Source organism: Caloenas nicobarica, chromosome 2, assembly GCF_036013445.1.
Source record: "Caloenas nicobarica isolate bCalNic1 chromosome 2, bCalNic1.hap1, whole genome shotgun sequence".
Classification (NCBI taxonomy): Eukaryota; Metazoa; Chordata; class Aves; order Columbiformes; family Columbidae; genus Caloenas; species Caloenas nicobarica.
Window position 1 is genome coordinate 18,086,302 of NC_088246.1, and position 23,999 is coordinate 18,110,300.

A 23,999-nucleotide genomic window follows, 5' to 3' on the forward strand; every position below is an offset into this window, starting at 1 on the left:
TACTTCTTTGCATAGAGCTTTTGAATGAGAAAAATGAATTAGACCTCAAGGACTTGCCCTCAAAACCAAATAATTCAATATAGATTTCACTGACTTCAAAAAAGTTTTTTGCCTTTGTTTCTAAATGCAGATTCATATTATTTAGCTGGAAAAGTTCCCATCCAAGTCCCACTACTGAAACAGCAATTGAAAAAAGGTCTGAATTTCTAGGGAGAACATGCCCTAGAAATCAAAGTAGAGAGAATGCATTTTTGCCATCATTCTTAAATTTATTTACAAGTTTAAATGTTTTATACACTTCAATTTACATAGTAGGGAACTTGGTATTACAATTTGTAACAATTTACAGTGAATAAAAGGAAAACCAATATGCATAATTAACCTTTATTACTCCAAAAGAGATGCCAAGTATGCAGTATATTTCTGTTTCTGTTGGCATATTTCTAAAATACATGTACAACTGTAACTGGTCAGCCTAGCCATTTGGTATACTTGTTTATAACATGTGGAAGTTCTCCCACACTGCACTGGGATGCCACTATAGTAAGCTCACAAAAATAGGCAAACAGAAAGTTAATCTGGTTTTGAAAGAAAAAAAGAAATGCATGTGATCTTACTTAAAAACTCTAGGTTATAATCAAGCTTTACACTCAGAAAATTCTAAAATACTATGTTACTTCTAGTTTTAAGTGTAGCTACTAATTTCCACTCACGTTTATTGGCACCAGCCCAACTATTTTAATGTCCCAGTATGGTAACCTTCCACATTAACACACTAATAAAGGCCCTCTCTGCAACAGAAGTTTATAGTCCCAGGAGTCTACAATTAATTGTGCAGAAAAGATTATATCAAGATGTGTCTGTCATCCCTAAAAACCAGTTCCATGAGATCAGAAGAATACTGGCATATAATTGCTAGCAATCACTTCCACTTGATTGGAAACTGCTTTTGTTTTCAAAAACTTTTTCTTATTATCTTAAAATTTCCAGAGGTTTCTGTAATGTTTGAAAGAAAAGGTTTTATTTCCCTACCTCTACGGTAGAACAGAACTGGGAATGTTATTTGAAACAACACATGCTTCAAACATTTTCTGAACTACTCTTTAGTGAGCAATATTGCCCTCTTTGAAGAAATTATCTGCTGGATTGTCTAACGTCTATACGTAGTATTAGTAGAAACTATTTCTGTAGAATCTCCAGCAGTGCAAAAGCACTGTCAAAGCACTGGTATCCATCTACTGCAGTCATAAAAAAATATGTAGAATCTTGTCAGCAGCACAGAGGTCACAGGTATTTTTCTCTTATCCCTGCCATGGTTCTGCCCAAAACATGGTCCAAAGAGGCTCAGACATGTTTAACCTGTTGGTTTAGCATTAAAATTTCACTCTCAGTCATACATGTGTGTATTTAGCCCCAAAAGCACTGGAAACACAACCTAATGTTTTTGTCTAACATCGAGCTTCCACAACTCCCTTTAACAGAAATGCGCTGTGTAGCTGCCTCATTCTTAGAGATGTTTTGTTACGTTTCTAAGTGAGTCTTCTTTAGAAGTGATCTCTGGTCTCAAACAGAGTATGAGCATTAGTTAGACAACATACTGCTGTTTTACAACCCAATCTGTCACTACCCATGAAACATGCCATAGCACATATTGTGGGGTATCGTGTCAAATGCGCATGTAGCCGCATGGCCCAGGAAGCTGTGCCAAAACACACCACTAGAGCTGCATGTTGCTCTTCTCAGCTTCAACACATTTGACTGAACCAAAATGCTGAATTCAACCCTGGGATTCATCCTTCTGGATAAGTTCTTGTGGAAAGAATATAGGGAGCAGAGGATGAGGAACTTGTTTTATTTTGTGTCTTGTTCTAATGAGACACAACAAATAGATGAGTAACAGAAGCTCGCAAGAGACAGAATAATATTAAAGTGTCACTAATGCCATACACACATCAGAAAGGGAAAAAAAATGCTATGCTGCGTAAGACTACTGCATTGCTAGATGTACATTCTTCAAATTATCAGTTGCTGTATCACAGAAGTTATCATCTTACTTCTAGTTTTTTCCCCTCTAGAACAATTTGGATTTCTTTGGCATCCAAAGTCTCGTATTTCAATAAAGCTTCTGCTAAATTCTTGTGTTCTTTTGCATGAGTCTTCAGGATGTTCTTTGCTCGCTCGTATGAGTCCTAATATTAAAAAAAAGTAAAAGGAGATTTTAAGACTTTAAACAAAAACAACAGCAAGATTCCACTTTATAAATTGCTTCCTGGCAAATACAGCTTGAAACAAACATTTAAAGTTGTGCCTTACATTTCATAGCCAGCACAGCTCCTGTGTCATGAAGATTTAAAATTCAGCTGGCATAATTATTGATATTTTTTTAAAAAATTATGCCACCTTTGCATTTTGCAGAAGTAGGACTAAAAATAAAATCCTGAGACAGACCTTAGGTTTTTTATATATGACTTCTTACTAGATTTGAAAAGTTGCTGATTAAATTAAATATATTTGATTTTACATTATGAGCAGTGCTACAGCATTCAAGGGACGTTCCTCAAAGACTGAAGTTTTTAAAAGCTAATAAAACTCTCAAAGTATTATGTACTTTCAGAAAGCTGAATGCTACCCAACAAGTTACCAATTGCTGCAAGCAGACACACATTGCCAGCGTTACCAGCTTCAACTTTAACTTCTAACTATACAGAAGTAGTTCTGACATGACTGAGTCAGTTCAAAACCAGCTACAGCAAAAGTGTTAATCGTTTAAATGCTTTGAACAAATAATTCTCCTGCCTGTACCAAGCTAATTCAGATTACCAGAACAGTGATCTGGAAGTTGTGTGATTACAAAATGTTACAAATTTCCCTAAAGCACATGATAGTGATCACTGTGAGGAGTGGGATACTCATCTGATAGGGCCATTCTTGTGATTCTATACAAAATCATTTAGCTGCAAGTTCAAAAACGTTCACATCTGTTCTAAAACAATGTATAGCCATACTTTTTTCTCCTATGAATCAAACAGGCAAAATACAAATCCTGACCAAACATAAGAAGAAGTGTTAAAGCATGTACTGAAGAACCTAACAGCACCATCTTGCTTCTCACTACTTGTGCATGACAACTACCAAAACACTTTGATATACAGAGATTCAAAGTTGCAGCTACATTTAATACCTGAAAATACTTCCATCCATGTATTTTCACCAATATACACTACCAAACTGAATAATCAAGTAAGCTGATGCTCAACTCATCTGAAAATAACTGTATCAGAGCAGAGGAGAAGAGAATCTTACCCGTAGAAGTGTTCTTACTTCCTGTTCAATTGCAGACTGAGTTTCAGGGCTGAGTTTGCCCGAATCAGTATAGGTCATAACACCAAGCTAAAAAACAACAACAACAAAAATCTTTATCTTTTGCCGCTGTTGCAGTAATACACAAAGAACACTGGAAGAGTGTCAGCACCTATAGCTTCTATGTGCAAACAAATAAAACCATTAATCAAATGCAACAGGAGCCAAACAAGAACTCTGTTCATCAACTGTGTAGTCACTGCAGAGTTCTATTTCAACATGTCACAGTACAGATCCTGATAAAGCGTTTTCTTATTTAAAAAGCAAAACAAAATCCCCAGACTACTAACACTTGATGGGTAATACAGATGACTAAAGAAGTTTCTTTAGAAGTCTAGACAGTGCTGTTGTCCCACCTCGCCCCCAAGATTATCCTCAATTCCAAAATGTTTGGTTTTATTACAAACATTTTATGCAGACATTAGTAATTTTCAAGATAATTTTGAGGTGAAGATCGTGCAAGTTCATTTTTAAACTGTCAAATATACAGGTTTTCTAGTTGAGCTCTCTATAGCAGGGCCAGTCATAAAGTTCACTTACTTTTTTACCAGAACAACTTAGTCTCTGACCACTGACAGCCAAATAGACATTTAGTTACAGAACAGAACATTTCTTTGTACTAGATAAATATTTAAGGATTGATGATACTACCTTCTCGCTCATTCCAAATCTAGTCACCATCAGTTTTGCAATTTTAGTAGCATTGTCAAAATCACTGGAAGCACCTAGAGAGCGAACAGATGTAAATTATGTTATTGAAGCCAAGTTAAACATGCCAGTCCAAAAGCTTTGATCAAAACTTCTTTTAACTACAAAACAGGGGACCTGTTGTGATGTGATCACTTCCAAATATGAGCTCTTCTGCTACTCTTCCTCCCATACAGACATCCATCTGCGCAAGCAACTGTGATCTAGTTTCACTCCATCTGTCATTTTCTGGGAGCAAAGACACCTGTAAGATACAGAAGTATGGTCAAGGAACAATAACAGAAGAAATACTGAAATAATTTGAAAAATATTCTTGTTTATATCCAAAGCAGATATAAAGGCTTTTATGCAAGAATCCGAATGCTCTGGACCCCCTCCTAGTCTACACACTCATCAAGTTTGCCTGGAGGTGGTAAGTCTACCAGCTGCAATAGTCGCCTACAGGCCACGAGCACCACATAAAATTAAGCAAATTAAACCTACCACCAGAATAAACAGAACAATCTACACAATCCACTTCTCCTTGTTCCCTACACTTGCACCAAGCACAAATCAACTTGCCTGGAGGATTCAGGCCAACGATCTTCTTTAACTGAACACATTAACTTGGATAAAGTTCAACAGAAATAGGCATAATAAATATTTTTCTGTTCAAATGCTTGGCAGCTAAAGGCACAATAGAAAAACTTAGGGATATATCTGTGTGCGACCAGGTTTACAAAAAGTCACTCTGGACAAAGAACAACTTGATAAAGGATGTTTGTGCTAAAAGTACAGTTGAGCAGTGCTTCTACTTTCAAGTCCTTGAGACATTCTTCAAAGTTTAACTGCTGGGTGCTATTTTAACTGCGACAGAATCACACAAGGAAATAAATGTGTGTTTATGTGAACTATTATACCAGCATATGCTATTTTATTTCAAAATGAAGAAAGCTATCACATAGAAAAGATGACCAGTGAGTTTTCCAAGAGATTGCTCATAACTATTTCCACATACTGCAACATGAATTAATATAATTACAACAAAAAACACTGTTTGCAAATCCCTCAACAACACTAAACCAACATCAAATTCCACAAACACTCACATGTCCAAGCGTTGTTCCTCGTGTCATGATTGTAGCCTTGTTGATGGGCATTGCATCCTTAGTATAATACGCGATGATAGCATGTCCAGATTCATGGTAAGCGGTGATGGTTTTGTTTTTCTCATCAATTTCCACACTTCTACGTTCAGGTCCTTAAACAGACAAACATTAAATGAACTTTTTTGTACAGCGGATCACCACAATCCATATATTACATATACAGAGCACAAAGTAGTTGATGAACATCACGCAAGCAAAATTAACTAACACTCATTAAGTGCAAAATGTTTACGTGTAGGATTTTAATGCTTAAAATGCACCTCAACATATTCTACAGACAAGTTGCTTTTAAAGGAATAGATTTTAAATGCAGTCTAAGAAAATTCCATTCCTTCTCTCAAATATGAAAAGACCAGATTTTTAGTGTGTATGTCTCAGATGTTTTAAGTTTTTTGTTACCACATGACAAGTTAGTTGAACAGAAGTTCCAGGTTTCTAATCATTTACTCTCTCCTTTCCTTTAGGAATGAGTAGGGGAAGGGTAAGAAATCAAGCCTGTGTCGTCTTCTAAGCTCAAGTAAAACATGCAGCATTTTTTATAAGAAAGGTATCAAGTCTTAAATAATGTATTCCATACCAGATTTTACATACTACTCCTCAGTCTCAAAGGGTTCTATTCAGAATAAACTACCAGAAGACTTTTTAAAAAAATTTTTTCCCAAAAAGTCTTAATCACACAAGAAAACCCCTGTATACTGTAACATATATGTATGTCTTTTGTATAAAATCCTACCCATTAGAATTTTATCCTTGGAGAATTCTAGTTCTTTCATGGTTACCATATCTTTTCCATCAACAGCTGCCTTTAAGGCAGCTTGATTTACAAGATTCTCAAGCTCTGCTCCAGAAAATCCCACTGTGCCACGAGCAATTATTTCTGGATCAACAGCTGCGGGGAAAAACAAACTTGTCATTAGGGTCCATATTGCTCCCAAAAAACTTGTACCATGAAGAAATATCAAGAAATGATAGAATTATAAGCAAGAATTATGGTCTATTAAACTAACGCGTTAAAAAAAAATTCAGCTTTAGAAGAAATGAAGCTTAATTCTTAGGACACCATGAACTGTTTGGGACTAGAAATAAACAGTGTCTCAGAAAACTGTCATAATGGAATGTACTAAGCAAATTTTGTGTTCTTTACCGAGACATATGGTAAAGCCACAATTGCTGATGGAATAAAGGACTAATATAGGAGTGGGCTGATCCAGTATAAAAACTGTTACATCAAAAAATATTAAAGTATTTACTCACATGGATCGTACTTTATTTTATTAAGGTACCACTTCAGAATTTCTGTACGACCTCTCACATCAGGCTTGGGAACAGTAACTTGCATATCAAAACGACCAGGACGTATTAAAGCACTAGGGGAAAAGACAATTTAATAAAATGACTTAGAAATATTGCAGTAAACTGTTACTAATATATATAAGGAACAAAAAAACCACGTAATATTTCTAAAGACATCTATGATCCAGACTGTGTCTGATGAGCAGGTGCAAAGAATATGATTTTCTTATTGGTAAAAAGACAGGTGAAAGATGTTTATTACCAACCCATTTAAGAAGTTATTTTGCATTTGAAAATTTTGTATTGCAAACAAGGACTGCAGGTAGTCAATTTAAGTACAAAAATTTACAGAAATTTTAGATGCTTAGAAGCATGTTACTTATTTCTCCATATTTAACTCAAAAACCTTTTAAATGTCAAAAACTCGTCAATACACATCCCTTTTAAGAGGGGAAAAACCCAGCTATTAATATATTGCTGTCATACAAGATTATCACAAGCAACTTTGTGGTTGTTTTTTTTTTTTTGGGGGGGGGGGTTGTTCATTGGGTTTTTAATACATGCTCTGTAGAAATTATCAATACATTATACTCACTTATCTAACGCTTCAGGGAAGTTTGTTGCACCAATAATAACAACACCTTCATTAGGTTTAAACCTGTACGGGAAAAATACAAAAGGGTGAGAATGTTGGAGGGTTTTTTTGAGACAGAATTTACACCATTTTTTGGTCAATAACTATTTCTATTTCTTATTTCAGATGACCTCAACTGGTCAGTAAAAAACACACTATCAAAACATAACATGTGATCCAAGAATGTCGGCATTTAACCCAGCAACTGGTTAAAAGCAGAGCTTTAGGCAGCCTAAAAAAATTGAGAAATTATTTAAAATAATTGCAGCTATTGTACTACTACAACTCAGAAGCTTCTATTTTCTTTACAGTAAGGCCATTAATGCTACTGTTGGCAGTACTAGAAAGTGGTCATAAGAGCATCTTAAATGCATATCCTTAAAAGCATTAAAAAAAAAATGAAAGCTTTCAAGGGAAGAAAAATGCACACAAATATTCCAAATACCAGTGAGTCAAGCACCTTCTATGCCCTCAGAATCCATATATTTACCCATCCATTTCAGCAAGAAGTTGATTAATGGTCTGTCTTGAATAGGGATGCATTGGAGATTCAATTCTCTTCCCACCAACAGAGTCCAACTCATCAATAAATATAACACATGGTGCATTTGCTTTTGCTTCCCCTGACAAAAGAAAAATAGCAGAAGGACACTTGAAGCACACAAAAGAAAAATGTATAATGTAATTTAGGATTCTACTATTTCTATTACTCTTGGATTATTAAGTGTTCTACTAGCATCACCAGAATTGTCTTGATTTTACCCCCCCCCAAAAAAACGAAATATATTTTTGAAATGAAGCGACACAGAGAGAAGCAAGATTTTTCATCTCCACATCACCTTATTCTTACCATGCTACAACAAATTACAAGTAAAAGAGATTAAGAAATCAGTTATATTTTGTATCAATTCCTTACAATAGTTTATTTCATAGACTTGGGTGGAGAACATGGATCTATTAAAATTTTATTTATTAACCTGAACTGTACCTAATCAAACCTTGTAAACACTGAATACTTAATCTTATATGTTAAAAGATTTAAAACACACAAATATTTAACTTACTGAATAGGCTCCGGATGCGACTAGCTCCGACACCAACAAACATCTCATCAAACTCAGATCCAGACGCATAATAAAATGGAACATCAGCTTCACCAGCTACAGCCCTTGCAAGAAGAGTTTTACCAGTACCAGGTGGTCCAACTAACAGAATACCTAAAGAGACAAACAAAAAAACCCCGAACAACAAAACCACCAAACCCGCAGTGTCATCTTATACATGTAGTACTGTTTCTTCCATACATTAGAAGAAATCATTTACACTTGGCTTCAAAAGGCCATTACATCCCACTTCAGATACTGCTCATTACCTGCAGTCTGAAGAAGTTTCCTACAACAGATCTAGATACACTCTGATCCATACGGAAATGACTTGTAAGACTATCAAATTAAAATAGAAGCCTGAAGTATTCTACAAAGTTACTGCTCAGTTTAGCAGCTGAATCCCTAATAGTGTGTTCTTCAAACAAACATTTTTCTAGCCGTTTCTGAAAGTGGAATTTTTTTTAAATTAAATAATTCCAAGTAATTTACTTTAAACAGTGTAGAGCACCACCAGTAAACAGACTTATCAGGCTTACATATTTCAGATTCACTTGGCCTTCTACCACAATCAAGTTTAATCATCCTTTTAAACGAAAGCATTTGTTTCTAAACTAAAGAAGTTAGCAAGCACGTAAGGTGCTGAACACAGTACAGAAGAAATAAAGGCCATTTTTGCATTATCTTAAGTTTTCAAGACTAAACTTATGTATCTTTCTGAGAAAAGGTAAAACAGAATTAAAAATTCTGGTGACAGGAAGCTATTAACTTTAAAAAAAGATACTCTTATAGAGACAGTTAAAGGAGGGGAAAAATAATACAGACCTCAAGACCTCTGGGCTACATGAAGCTGTACTCAAAAAGGCATTAGCACAAATTACATGTAACTTGATCAGTAAATATTTTTTTAATACTATGTTATGTTCAGTTACAAACTAGAAAAAAAATTGGTATTTTGGTACATCATCCCTAAAAGGTTTACTTGGCACTTCACAGAAATATCGATTCTTAACCCTGTGAAGGTGGCTGCTAACAATGATAAACACAGGTTTGATTTTTTTTTTTTTTGGCCTGGAATCTACACTCTGCTGCTTCGCACTGTCACAGCTGGTTACCCCTCATGTTATTATTGAATTTCTACCAAATGCAAGATGTACGCAGGCATCTTTGCTTCTTCTATCTGAATATCTCAGATACCTCAAATGCTCTGTGGGGGTAGGCAGTAACAGCCGATTTTTACACTCGGGGAACCAAAGGTAAGAAAGGAAGCACGCAACACAACCACCTCACCCCCCGCTTCCCCAGCCCCAAGTACCTCATTTAAGGCTATCCTTTAATAAAGAAGTTTGTGCAACTCTCTTCAAAGATCCATTTGTTCTTCAAATATTTTAGGCAAACAAGGAAATCTAGTATCTATGTTTAACATTATTTCACTACTGTTCCCAAATTCAAACTAAAACAACAGTAGTACTCAGGCCCATTTTGGTTACGTATTTTTTGATTCCCTAACTAAAGTAAAAAACATTCAGAAGCTAGGCTGTAAATTTGTCACTCAGTATAGAACAACGTTATGAAGACAGCCACAGCTATATGTGATTTTAACTACTTCTGAGCAACGATTCTTACCTTTTGGAAGTTTACCTCCTAGGACAGTGAATTTATGTGGGTTTTTCAGGAATTCCACAACTTCTTGCAATTCTTGTTTAGCTTCTTCAACCTACACATTAAAAACATGCCGCAAAATATAACTAAGCATTTATAAAATGCTGCATCATCTTTGTGAGTTTTATATTAGAGACTTAGATAAGCCTAAGTCTCTGTGTATTGATCAAAAATACACAGCAGAAAGAAGAGATAAAAGTGTACTACAGAATTTGTGTGGATACCAAGTGTCCATCAGTTTAACTCAACCTATTTCCTAGAACTGTTCACAGGAATAATAAGTACACACTAAAGTTAATAGTACTAAAGGAATAACCAGCTCAAGATCTGATCTGACCAACAAAATAAAAAAAGAATCAAAAACTCTACATCAAGATAATAGTCTAATTAGCTAAAAAGAGATTAATTCTATTTGTCCAAGGGGAAGGAGAGGGCGAGGTCCTCATTTTGCCACCAACAGCCAAAGAACAAGTTGAATAAAAAAATAAAGCTATCCCATCAGCGGTGACATGCACATGTCTTTCCGGGAATCTCCATATCTCCTGTCCTAATATCACATATCTGAAAGAGACGGTACTAAGTGAGAAATAATCAAATGACATTATCATCTTCTTGTATTGGTCAATTTCTGCAAAAAATAGATTAACATGGATATTTATGGCCCACCTTTTTCCATTCTAGCCTTTAAAAATGTGATTCAACAAGTCGAGAGTGCACCTTTCTTAAGGTATTAAATGCCACTAAAATATACAATTGAATGAGAGTGCTTAAAATCTTCCCTGATCTTGACCTTGGAGTGGTCAATATATATATAAGGTTTCAGTTCATACAAAGAAATTTCTTGAACAGAGCAAGACATTCTTCAGGCTCACAATGATTAATTAAGCAAGAACTCACACACACTTCACTTTTGAACTTACCCCTTTTACATGTTCAAAGGTGACATTTTTCAACTGGATTGGATCAACTGCTGCATCAAAGATACTCGATGTTCGAAAGCGTACTAACAGCAAACAGCAGATGATGAACAACAAATGTACACATTAAGTCATTTCGTTCCAAGACTGAACTTTGCACTTGAATGCATACCATTAAGCTACTAAGTTTACACCTGCTCTTTTAAAAGGGCATGTTTCCATTTACAAGTGTCCAGCAAGAATAAGATTTACTTAAAAAGGAAATAAAAACCAAAAACTAAATAAAACAAAAACAACCACCACAAAAAACCTTTAAAATATTTGCAGTTAATTCAGTAATCTAAGTGCTTTTTAGTCATTTGTAGTGCTGAAAGTCCTGCATCCAAAAGCAGGTACACAAAGCCACAAGTTCTTCCTCAGTGTTTCTGCACACACTCTAACTTCCTTGAGACCCAGGTGACAGCATGAAGCCGAAATTCTGCATTTACATTAGCTCAGCCATTGATCATTCCACTATTTCCAATGGATTTCTCAAGATGATAATTTGGCCATGCAAGTACCTAGTTGCTATAAACGAGGCTGTGATTACAAATAAAATCAAACTATTTTGCCTACTGCTGAACTAGGTAACACATCATCTAAATTCAAAGACAAATACATAATTGGTGAACAGTCTGACTTCTCTGCTTGGTTCCATGTAATTGTTCCACCAAAAGAATTAAAATAATTATACTAACAGACAACTTTTTTGTTATCACACTATTGTCTGAAAGGCTGTACTCAAAAGCAGTAAATAACTCTTCTCTCTCATTAGTACATTGAAATGTTACCCTCAAACAGTCATAACATCATAACACATTAAATTTGTGCTAAACGTAGTGGAAGAAACAACTCAAGTGAAAGAGTGAGGGAAAAGAGTTAACTAACCAGCATCAGAAAAGGAGCCTTTCCCAGGTAAAAATGATGAATATACAGCAAGATAAAAACAAAGAACGAAGAGAAAGAAAGAAAGCAAACGTGATCTTCTTAAGGAATCTGTAAAAGAAAACAAAGAAAAGTTTTTAAATGGGCTGAAATAAACTACCTTCTGAATGTAAAGACAAGATACAGAAACTAGGGTAACTTACCAAGTGTTTTTTGCAGGAATACTTGTGCTTTCAAAAAGCCTTCTGCAAAACCAGTTTTAAAAGCATCCTGGTGTGCCTCTGGGATGTTTTTTGTTTTCATTAGCGCGTCCAAGTTTTCAACATCAATTCTTCGCTTTCTCAGGAAAAAGCCCTAAAATATTTTCCACAGCAGTGTTAGTATACCACTTAAAGTTCAAATACAGAGTTAACTTACTACCTGGCTAGCATAGGTGAGGGGAAAAAATAAAAAAAACCCAGCATATAATTCAGGTACTATGGGGTCAGTTAGACAACACCAGGCAGTAGCTCAAAGTGTGGAATCACAATGGCTCCGCACAGGGGCACCCTGATTCTTGCTGAACAGGTCCAGTTCCGAGCCCTCCTGGACCCCAGTTCCACACAGCAAACGCAGCCTACGGCAGATTTGCACACAGGCTTCTTTGTACACCAGATTCAGGGGGAGTTGTTAGCTTAAGCTTTTCGCTTTGTGAAATTAACTTAAACTACAGGGTGTTTCAAAAAGGTGGACCCAAGAGATGGTTCCACCTTTTTGAAACACCCTGTATTTCCAAACGTGAAACATCTTCATAAGCACAGTTTTGATAGAGCTTGATCAAAGCTAATTTACACACACAATAAGATCAAACATTTTAATTAGCCTGACTTCTGTACAACTGATTAGAAGCAAAGAATATCTAGGGTAACTCAGTTTTGTTAAGCACTTGGCTGCCCCAAGCCTGGCTAGTTATCTACTGAATTCGAAGTACATAAGTGTGTTTGTAACCCATAAAAACATGGAGTTTAGAATTTTTGTATCTTAAAAATATACTAGCCACAAGTAAGTCAATTCTTAAAGCAACAATCAGATGCTGAACTGCTTAAAAAAAATACACATTCTCGTATGTTAAACTAGCTGTATTTGTTTAAACTAATACTTCATTTGACTCCGAGCTCTTTTTAACAAAGCCACAAAAACAGAATACAAAGAATTTTATTTCTAGAATGTAAAACACCGATACTACTATCATAAAAAATAGAAATAACCTTTATATTGATGATATATGAAGCAAATCTGCATATTAATAAGAAAAAACAGAATGCTGTCAATAGCTCGAGTTTTAGAACTAAGAAAATTTTTCACACTAGTGAAACAAAACACTCTTGGTAAATTGTGATGGTTCATGCAAGAGAAAGAGATGGTCTGAATAAGCCCAAACCAACTTCATAATGCTGCTTGTATTTACCTTCAAAAGCGAAGAAAGTGAGGTTCTTGTTTCTGTGAGTTGTTCAGATGTTGACTGCAGACGTCTTGCTCTTGATCTCAAAGTCTTAAAGGTCCGCGATTGTATGTAAACTTAAAACAGTAATAATAAATTAAAAAAGCTAAAAACTATCCATTACTACCACTACAAAAGAAAAAAGGCCAAAGAGATTTCAGAAACTATTATATGAAAAAGACTATCATGATTGAACTGAATATAATCTTCCCAAAATATCCACAGTAGAAAGTGAAGAGAATTGCAAAGAGCAATCTGTTTAAGATGCCTGATCAAAACAGTAAAAAACAGAAAACTGTATGACAGACACCTCTGGATCTAATAGTTTATTACTGCATAAATGAACCGATCAATTTTAGTACTGGAAACAGATAGTTACATGATCATGCATCATGTTTGTAATCTGAATTTACAAGCAAACTCCTTACTGTTTTGCAATATTTTCCCATAAATTTTTTGTGTTAAAATAATCAGGACTTCACGTTGTGAATTGGTCACGATAATTGGCCAACCCTACCACTGTCACAGGGAACAGAAGAGACATACAGCCAAATTAAATCCAGGCAGGCTGACAAACATGAAACACTCTGAAGCTAATCCAGAAGGATGGGAACGAAGGTTCCTGTTCTAAAATAAGCTTTGGCTAAAAGCTCAGCTTTTACAAGGTGCCCCAAGGAGATCTGGAATGGCTGAGGTGTGCTGTTAACTTCAGAACTGACAGAAGAAATGAGACCACTTAAACACAGTGACCTTATAGCACTATATGTCACAGTGAACTTATAGCACTATGTGTCATCTTCTATCACATCAGAAATCTTGCAGAAGATTTTATCACATAAATCACAAAAGCCAAGAATATTTATCTTCTTTCTCTACTATGTTTTAAAATAATCACCAATACCAGTCAATTATATAGTTTTAACTAAGCCTTCTGTTATCATATAATAGCACCAGAGAAAAGTAACTTCTGGAAGTGATCTGGTCAAAGCCCTGCTCAAAAAAGGTCTAACTTCAACACCAGGTCAGGTAGCTCTGGACCTCATCCAACTCAGTTTTTAATATCTCCAAGCATTAAGATAACATAACCTCTCCAGGCAACCTGTTTCAGAACTTAGCCATTCTCATTGCAAAAATTTTCCAACAGGAACTTCCTTTGCTTTTACTCATAATATTTGCCTCTTCTTTGAGGTATGCAAGAGAAGCGTAACTAATATGGCTCCAACAGCAACTAGATCACTCCTTGCCTTCTCTTCTGCTAACTTTAAAACCTCAGATCCTTCAGCTTCCCTGTATATTAAATGCTCGATCTGCACCCTGCCTTGTGGCCCATCACTGAGCTATCTCCATTTTGTCAGCCTCTCTCTCTTAACCATGGGACACAAAACCGGACACAACATCCAGATGTAGCATCGGAACAATGGAACAGAGGACAATATCTGAACTCCCTGAGCTCCTGATTACGTTCTTGCTAACACAGCCCTATTATTATTCATCATACATCCAGAAGTGTTTAAACCAGTCACCAAGCATCTTAGAAATTTTGCCTGGATTAATACCAGACTCGAAATATTTATTGATTCCATAAGCAGACAGTTCATCTATCACCTTTTAAAAATAATACGATCCTCAAATACTGACATATTTGAAAAAGATTCTATAGTTACATCATGTTTACTAACTTAATTCTGGAAACAGACTACACAAATGCAAAAATAACGTCATGATTTGAAGTGTTAATATCAATATAAAGTTCCTCCTGGAAGTCCACCAGTATTTCCTGAATGATGCCTCTAAGACATAAGTAAAGATACTCTCCCAGATTAAACCGATACTATAGAGATTAAAAATGGTGTAGTTTATTGTTTTATACCTGGCCAACACCGAACATCTGAACAGAAATTTTGGAGAGGATTAAGATGCTGTCTGTACAAACAAGATGAGCGTAAAGCACTGAAAACATCCACGAAACCTGTAAAAATAGAAAGCAAAGTGTAAATAACACCCTATATTAAATGGCAGTTAAACATTACTTCTCGCATAGGTTGATTTTTCTTTCTTAAATGTTAATTCTATTTTACTATGGTCCTTCAGGCATCTGTAATTAAACAAATTGACCATTACCAGTACACAGATAGTTAACTGATTTGTATTAGTCTATGTTAGACACTTTGCAGTATACCAGAATTTTTTTCTAATTAGAACTTCCAAAAAAAATTGGTACCCAGAATGCTGAAGCTGTATCTGGGAGCGAAAACTCTGCCTGCCTGTACAGAGCTCAATCAAGTTATCTAAACTGGACTGGAATTCAAAGACATTCAGGAAGCTGAAGGACCAGCATTCAACCAATCATTCCGTTTCAAAGGCTTTAAAGAAAGATTGCTCACAGGCATTTTTAAAGAGACTATGTATAATGTAGGAAAACATTTTAAACTGTACTAAGTCTACTTAACTGTACAGTCCTCATGCAACACAGAAACAAGAAATAAATAAATAAAAGAGGAACACAGCAAAAAAGTTATTAGGAGATACTATTCCAAGCACATCATAGACTGCAAGGAAAGAAGACTGTGATTTATCTGCTGTTTAGTTACCAAAAGATCAAAGAAATCCTCATTTAGCAGGTAAGTATTATTTAAGAAAAAGAGACCTGGGGGGTGAAGGGAAAAAAAAAAAAAAAAAAGGAGGCCAAGCTTATATATGCTCTCTTCCATAGTAATTCAGAATCTAATGTAATCACAAAAAGGGTGTTTTTTATCAGAATATGTAAAATAAAGAAAAAAGTTGTTAAATCAGTTAAATACACTTAGAACAGCAAAAAAAGAACCTAGTGTTCCTGCTAAATTTTTTGAAGTTATATGTTTGTAATAACAGCTTACAAACTAATGAAAGAAATACTAAGGAACTACATGAAAGACAAAAAAGATTAGCTATTAATTCTACAATGCTGTGTATTTTGCACTCTTCTACAACACTGCATATTGGCTAATTAATACTACACAATTATGAACACGTTAGTTTAAAAAAATATAAATACTCTCCTCACTTAAAGCTCAAGTATATGCACAACATACACATATCAATAGTAATACTCCTCCATAGCAAGCAGTGTCACCTACACCAAAAGCACATTCTTGAAGATTTAGCCCCTCCCTTGCCTGTGGCAGTTTTCCACCTATAACCTTGTTTTTCAACTGTGAATGAAACAACCAGTTTGGTGAGCTGCCATCTTAATCTGTGGAAGCTCTGAAGGATTTGCAACTTTGTTCTTCACATTCAGCAAACTGCCTCTGGGCTAATTTTTTGTCTCACAGCACAATATGATTTAATACTTTTTCTCCATAGTAGCCCTGAGAAATTCTTCTTATGCTCTTTCTCCCAACTGCAACACTATATAGGCACTATCTTGAATGTCAGCTATTTGCTTCTTCTAACACATTCTTGAGCATTTACAATGGCCTTGCTTCCTGAATTTTAGACTAATCCCAATAAAATGTCTTTTAACTGTAAGGAACCACTCTTGGTTTATTTCAGAAATGAAATACTCTACATGGACCATTAAAAGTTTGCCATCCCAAATTCCTTTCTAATTAATGTCCTTGTGTAACGTTGCTTCAAGCAAAAAAAAGAAATAATGTAAACTGGACATGTTCATGACTGTGTTACATTAGTAGATTAGCAAAAGCTAATTTCTTCTATTTGGTGAAACAAACCGTTGAAAAAAAAAAATCATATCTCAGGTTCACCATTAAGAGACGATGCACTTGTACTACAGCTGAGTTCAGACAAGTTTAACAGCAGCCAACTTCAACTCTGAATTTGAAGAAACAACTCCAAAATCTGGGTTAAATTTTCTAAAATTCCCAGGGTTCAAAAGCACCACTCTAGTGACAACCTGTATACAATAAAATATATATTAATACTCTTTTTATTAAAGATTTTTAAACTACAAGTTATCTACAGCGCCAGAGATTAAAGAATAACTATGCTCACCTTTCTAATCTAATGCTTACCAATTCTCTTAAGCACTTTACTCTGAAACATACCATGCTTATTTTCAAAGAAGGACTCGGCAGAGATGTACGATGTGTGCCACTGCGAAGAGACTTTGTTTTCTGCACCAAAGCCAGGAAGCAACCTGTTCACCAACTCTTCGAACTGGTTAGCTTTCAATCCCAGATCTCTTAATTTAAGTACAGACTGCAAAATAAATGTTTAAAATCAATTTAAGATTACCTTAGGAAAAAAAAATAACCGAGTTAACTTTTTGGCTTGATACAGCATCTATATTTTACAGTTCAGACTGAAATAATTTTTTTCTAAATGAAGATGAATGAAAGGATATGATTAAAGAATGTTTTCTGTCAATGCAGAATAACTTTTCCATTTGCATACACTGATACTTTTGTTGTTACAGTACATTTATGACAAGTATATTTTCTTCCCAATTCAGTATTTCTATCACCTTCCTGCTCCCTGATTGAAGCAGGCAACAGAAAAATGGCAGAGCAAATGGAGAGCACAAGGGGGAAAGATGGAGAGTGATAGCCACCCATTATATTTAATCCAAGTGAGCAAACAGCAAAATCCCTCCAACTTTTTTTTTTTTGGCCAGCCTTTTTGAAGATAGTGCAGATTTAGCAGCAGCACAAAGACTGGATATTTAGAAGCTACACCGAGCATTAAAACCGTAAAAAGCTACGAGCTGGGTAGACACACAATGAAAGGCAGAAGTTTCTGTGGGGAAAGGGTTAAGCATTGGGATGTGGGATTTCCTACAAAGCAAAAAAACTATGAAAAAAAACCAAGGAGGTAAAGTACATATACTGGAGTTACTAAAGAAGTAACCTTGATAAAAGTAATTTTAATCTTGTATTTTACACATAGGAAAAAAATCTTTTTACGGGAGACTATGTTTTAAAAACATGTATTGGTTTGAACCCTTTAAAATATCTATCAGCCTTTCGATATTGCTTCTGCAGTAACTTCTTAACTAAGAAGTAAATATTCTATTCTAAATATATTTGCACAGATATTTACTTTTTTATTATTAGAACATTATGGATTATATTTTTGTTTTTCCTAAATTGTTTTTATGTAAGCTTTATGTTGATCTACTTTCAAGGTGAAACTAGATCCAATTAAAGGAAATACATGAAAAAATATTTGAATAAAATGTCAAAAGAAGCCTTTCTAGAAGAGATTCCTAGATGCATCCAGAACACCATGGTATTCAAAGTTTATAGCTTAAAATGGATTTCTTAGGCAAAAAGTATTCTGTTTTAAAGGCTAAGGTAGATTGCTTCTGGTCCACTTTTACTTAAGTAAGAACACATTTTTAAACATAACTTGACTTTTGCACGTGGTCTAGAGGAGTAGATCAAGCCTATCAAGCCTTCCTACTTCAGCTAAATAACTGCTTGGAAAATTACTGAAATGCTAAGAGGGACAGATTAAAAAAAAAAAAAATTCTGTGACTCTTCAGAAGGGTTTACTACTCTTACTACTTCCAAATACAGATTTAACTTCGCAGCAGAGGCTTCACATTATCAAATAAAAATTCTTGCCATTCTAATAGTTCAACTTTATTCAATATTAGAACTGCATGTATTATGTCAGTATTTGCTGATTTTAAATTTGAGGATAATCTTTATTTAAGCTTAGGTTTATTACAGTCTAATCGACTTGCTTTAAAAATACTTTAAGAAAGACCTTCTAATTTATTATTTTTATACTTTTATCATGCTAGGAGGAAGCAAACAGGTGCGTGACAAATTAGAGAGAGAATATTAAATGTGAAAAATCCTTTGTATTTAAGAGACCAGATTCTCTTGCTGAGTAGAAAGACAAATACAGAACTGAATAAAAGAAACATACTTTTAGTTTCGTTCAATAATCCGGGTCTCACGCTGAAATCAATTTTTATCACCAGAAGGAAATACAGAATCACAAAAAAAAGAACAAACAAACAAAACCCCTCAAGAATGGAATCGGAACACAGTAATTATTAGTACAATCTATGCGGATTTCCAAAGTTCTGCAGTTAGTGAGACTTCACGTTTTTCCTCTCAAACATCCTTAGTTTTAATACTTGTTGTAAGAAATGAGTTGAAAGAGAAGTGGCAAGATCTGATACTACTTTGCACTTCCTGTATTTTGATTTTCAATGTGAAGAACCAAAAATACCTAATGATACTGAAAGACATTTTAATAGAAAAATAAGAAAGCATGCAAATATGCTATTTAATCCCTCAAAATCCCTCAACATATTTTAAGTTACAGTCCATTTTCTCACAAGCAGTAATGAAACAAATGCTAGAACTCAGAGAGTGAAAAGACAATAAGGGTTTTATTAACTGAAACGTTATTGTTACTTTAGAGCAAGCAATGTTGACACTGAAAACAAATCCCCTCCTCATTTGCAAATTACTATTGAGACTATTAGCTTTTTTTCTTATTAATGAAATGCTGTATTTTTATAGCATCCTTACTGCCAAAGCACCAACTGAATTTCTGTCAAAAAGTTACATTCTATGTGTTAGCACATAGTTAGTTGTTGTTAGTTGTTCCATTTAGTCGCATTATATTATTTTATAAAATGAGTCAAATATTAAATTAGCTTAAACTGATATTATTCAGATTTAATGCAGTTAAAAGCAAACCACCACTTTTTCCAAGGGTTTAGTACCTCACTCTTGAGAGGATCATGCTCTGGGGAGGTGTCCCTCTGTACAGGCTGCAGGGATGCTGTGCTGGCAGCAGTAGTGGAGCTTTTTGGTGAATGAAAGGCATTGATAAGGTGACTCAGGGGAACAGTAGCCTGAGGGGAGGGGAAAAAAAAAAAATCAGATAAACTTGTTTATCTGATAACTTGTTTAAACTATTTAAACATATCTCCATTCCAAACCTTCACTTTTAACCGAGGAATTCATAATAAACCACATGAACTCAACTTCAACACCACAGTGTTAGCTGATACCTCTATTTAAAGGAAAAAGAAAGTTCAAGTACACATGACAAATTAGAAGCTCACACAGCTTGGAAGAGGAAAAAAAAGGAAAAAAAAAGAGAAAAAAAGAGAGAAAAAAGAGAGGCAACATCTCCTGGTTTTCAAATATAGGCATGGTTTAAAGAAAATAATCACTAGATATTTCAAATACAGAAATAGGTACAGATCATCAACACTTAGGAGATGCAAAGACTGCCCTCAATTCGCACTTAAGACAATGTTTAGTTATAGAAAAATAATAGACAACTTCTTATTTATTGTTCTTAGCTGAAACAGCAGGGAAATAAAATTACTACTTCCTTCAGAATATTTTTTTTAATGTATCACTTGTTTGCTGTATTAGATATGTGCTGTTGCAACCAGATGACAGAACAATAAGGATTGTTGCTGTCTTCTGACAAATATTACAAATTTAACAATAATTTCATGGCAAATAGAATACAAAACTTTGTGAAACTGAATGTTTTTTCCTTTGTAGTCACCACACCCCCATCACAGTCAGTTAACTTACATTCCAAATAGGTGTGGGGTTTTTTTTCCCCATACAGCAATAAAAGACACAAAAAAGGAAACACAATCAACACTAGGAGAAAAAGAGAGGAAAAACAATAGCCAACGACTTCTATGCTGACAAGTCTGCAAGTTGACAACATCTCTTGAAATGTTTAAAACCTGTTTATATGTCATTCAGGAAATTCTTTGGAAGAAATGTTCACTTGAAATAATCCTGAGCCTGTCTTGGTGCCTGCCAAGCCAAAACTAAGATCACCATTCGGGTTAAGACTTCACAGCACAACCATGGAATAGAACTAAAGCTCTTTGAACAACATGAACAGAAAAATACTGGTAAGCGAGGTATTCCATCTACTTAGTGGTAGGCCATAATTTCAGACTTTAATATGAGATATTATAATATAGTAAATTCTAGATTAACCCTAGACAGATACGAAGCAACAGATCTCATTAAACTGCTTCCCCTTGAACCAATCAGAACAAGAAGCTCAGTCAGTGGCTGCTTTTGAATAGCATTGAATCATGAGGATTTCTCAACATCTTACCAATTCAGAGATCACTGTTCTTAGAGTACTACTGACTTGTGCATTATTTTCCAAACAATGCCTACTTTCATCTATAAATTCATACCTTTATACCTTGAAATATCTATATTTTTTCCTGCATTATACAAATTATTTCCAAACGTTTCCTTTATGTTTCTTTCCTATGGATCCCACTTCAGCACCATACCTAAGTATCACACTAACCTACACAAAGCACATACACATATCACTCTAAGTTCCACAGCTCAACAGCATTCAGCCAACTCGGTGACACCACCTCATGAAATCAGCACAGAAGCCCAGGTGCACCACATATCATGATCCTCCTCTAGCACATGACTATGTCTACTGTAAATATATGGTACAAATAATTCTAACGCTTCCAAAACGCCTCATTATGTATCAGTAGGGATGAGAGTTGGGGTGCAACTCTTGCTGCTGGAACCACAGCTGATTACAATACTTGATTAAGCCTCTGCCTGTGAATGTCCTTCCCCAAGAACTTCCATTTCTGTGTTGACTAGACAGAAGATCAAGAGAGATAATGCTGTGAGACATGAAAACTGCCTCAGAATTAATTATCTAAAGTTATAATTAAACTCTGAGAGTTTGTGGTAAAACCATAAAGCATCTAGTGGTCACAGCCAGCATCCCAACCACTAACCAAACCTTCCTCCTCCGTTTCGCACTATGAAAAGATGGAATAACACACTCCTAAAAATATAACTACAGGTTCTGTCATCTCACTACACTAACTAAAGCAATTAAAACATTCTCCGCATCTGGAAAGAACAATCAAACCCCACTGGGGACCAGGACTATCACATACTAATGCCCTTTGCACAAAACATAAAATTAAAAACACTGGTTCCCGTCAAAGTTCATAAAACGCACTAGTCCCAGCCAACTCACCATCTAATAAAAGACAACTTCCCGATTGCACCCAGGCTATTCTAAGGAACAAATAATTCAGGCACTTCCCCTCCACTAACTCTCGTAAGTTTTAAGTCATTTCTTTCTCGTTTCCACAACAACCCGTGACAATTAACAGCACCCCCCTTGCTCCCACTATGAAAACAGAAACAAAAGAGCGCAATCTCCAGGTAGCTTCGTTTCAGATTTCACAAGCTCTTCCCGTCCCTTCCCCGCCCTCCATCTGCGCACTCGGTTCCCGGACAAGCAGCCCGGGCCGGGGCAGCCCCCGCCCGCTGCCTCCCCGCTGCGGCCGAGCCGCCCCCCGCCCGCCCCCGCACCCCCCCCGCTCCCCAAAACGGGGCAGCCGGGACCTGGGGACCTCGGCTCCTCAGCCGGGCCCGCAACCCGCCCGAGCGCCTCCGCCCGCCCCGCTGCCTCTACCCGGACACCGAGTGACCCCCGACCGCGCACCGCCGCGGGCCCCTCACCTGCGGCTGCACGGTGGAGAAGGAAAACATCCTCCCGGCGGGGACGGCGGCGGCGACCACAGGCGCTTCTCCCGCTTCCCAGCCCCGACGCAGAAGCCGTGCCCGCCCGCGAGGCTCCGCCGCTCAGTCGCTGTGGCCGCCGCCGCCAGCAGGAGGGCCCCGCGGCTCCACTCTCGGGGAAAATGGCCGCCCCCTACGGCCGGCAGTGACCGGGCCCCGAGCCGTCCCGGAAGCGGCTGGACATGGTAGAGCTTCCGGGTCGGTGCTCCCTTCGCCGGCCCGCGCAGCCGCCGCCGCACAGCCGGGTCGCTCAGCAACCCCGGCTCCCCGCGTTCCCCGGCTACGCCGCGTGCAGGATCGAACCATCGGTTACCGGGGGAGGAGCAGGGGGGAGGGACAAACCATCCTCCCGGGCAGGCCCGTCCGCAGGGGGAGCCGGCCGGGGGCAAGGCCGGAGAGAGGAGGAGAAGGAGGATGAAGATGAGGAGGATGAGGGGGTGCGGGCGCAGCCAGGCCCCGGATGCCCGGGGCGAACAAGTGCGGTGCGGCGTAGCCGCCGGCTTGGCAGGGTATGGGCAGGAGGATCAGCCTCAGCAGAGCCACTGCCCATGGAACAAATTTGCAGTATGTGCCACCGAGTTCACAGCCCTTACAATCACTACGCAAGATGCCTTCCTGAACTACTGGAAATATTTTGCAGGAATTAAGAGTATACTGCACATAGAAGGAAATTTTTACAAATTAAAATATGCATCAATAACATAAGTACTGTTACTCGCATTCAGTTAAAATGTAACCCAAATGAAAACATGGGCACACTTATCTACATATGGCAGAATTTTGTCTTTCATATTAATCCTCTTTCTGTGCCTTGTGCTATTTTTCCATGTGCTCTCCAATTATTTGGGGGTTTTATTATCATTTTCTCTCTCCCAGCTGACCACCGTTCTCCGCTGTCCCCTGGGAGTGCCATCCCACAGCAACTCACACTGATTTGTTTCAGCGCAGCCACAGTGCTGCCCCCACACCTTCACGTGTATCTCTTCTGCTTTTCACTGGCACTCTCATGATCACAGTTGGCTCAGCTAGCTGATGTGGCAGAAACCTCACCCAACAACGACAAAAAAGCCCTAAAAGGTGCTTAACATCCCACCAAGCGGTTCTCCACGCAGCTGTACCATGGCTCATTGTTGCCTCAGGGGAAGGGAGAGAACATCTTGTAGATGCGCTCAGGCTGAAGCTCAGGCTGTAGTGGAACACACACCGGCTGACAGTGGAGTTTCACAACCGGCGCAACCTGATG

General features: G+C 37.0%; 1 protein-coding gene across 1 annotated transcript; it reads right to left on the reverse strand.

Annotated features, from left to right (window-relative positions):
• Window positions 1-260: 260 nt before the first annotated feature.
• On the reverse strand, window positions 261-22,918 carry YME1L1 (YME1 like 1 ATPase). Its single transcript, XM_065629309.1, has 19 exons — window positions 22,697-22,918; window positions 19,915-20,046; window positions 17,273-17,426; window positions 15,100-15,198; window positions 13,197-13,306; window positions 11,953-12,103; window positions 11,753-11,860; window positions 10,829-10,911; window positions 9,873-9,963; window positions 8,208-8,360; window positions 7,634-7,766; window positions 7,105-7,167; window positions 6,471-6,583; window positions 5,950-6,105; window positions 5,157-5,308; window positions 4,186-4,312; window positions 4,012-4,085; window positions 3,304-3,390; window positions 261-2,189 (listed from the first exon to the last, which is right to left on the reverse strand). The coding sequence occupies exons 1-19, from the start codon at window positions 22,724-22,726 to the stop codon at window positions 2,046-2,048; spliced, it is 2,160 nt and encodes a 719-aa protein (XP_065485381.1). The 5' UTR covers window positions 22,727-22,918; the 3' UTR covers window positions 261-2,045.
• Between the last annotated feature and the right edge of the window lie 1,081 nt (window positions 22,919-23,999).

Excerpts from the sequence above, each read along its gene's own strand:
- YME1L1 (XM_065629309.1), bottom strand. The coding sequence starts at position 22,726 with ATGTTTTCCTTCTCCACCGTGCAGCCGCAG. Across the intron at positions 15,199-17,272 it reads CTTCTTTGAAAATAAGCATG|GTTTCGTGGATGTTTTCAGT; the intron begins GTATGTTTCAGA and ends CTATTTTTACAG. Across the intron at positions 4,086-4,185 it reads AAGTGATCACATCACAACAG|GTGCTTCCAGTGATTTTGAC; the intron begins GTCCCCTGTTTT and ends TTCGCTCTCTAG.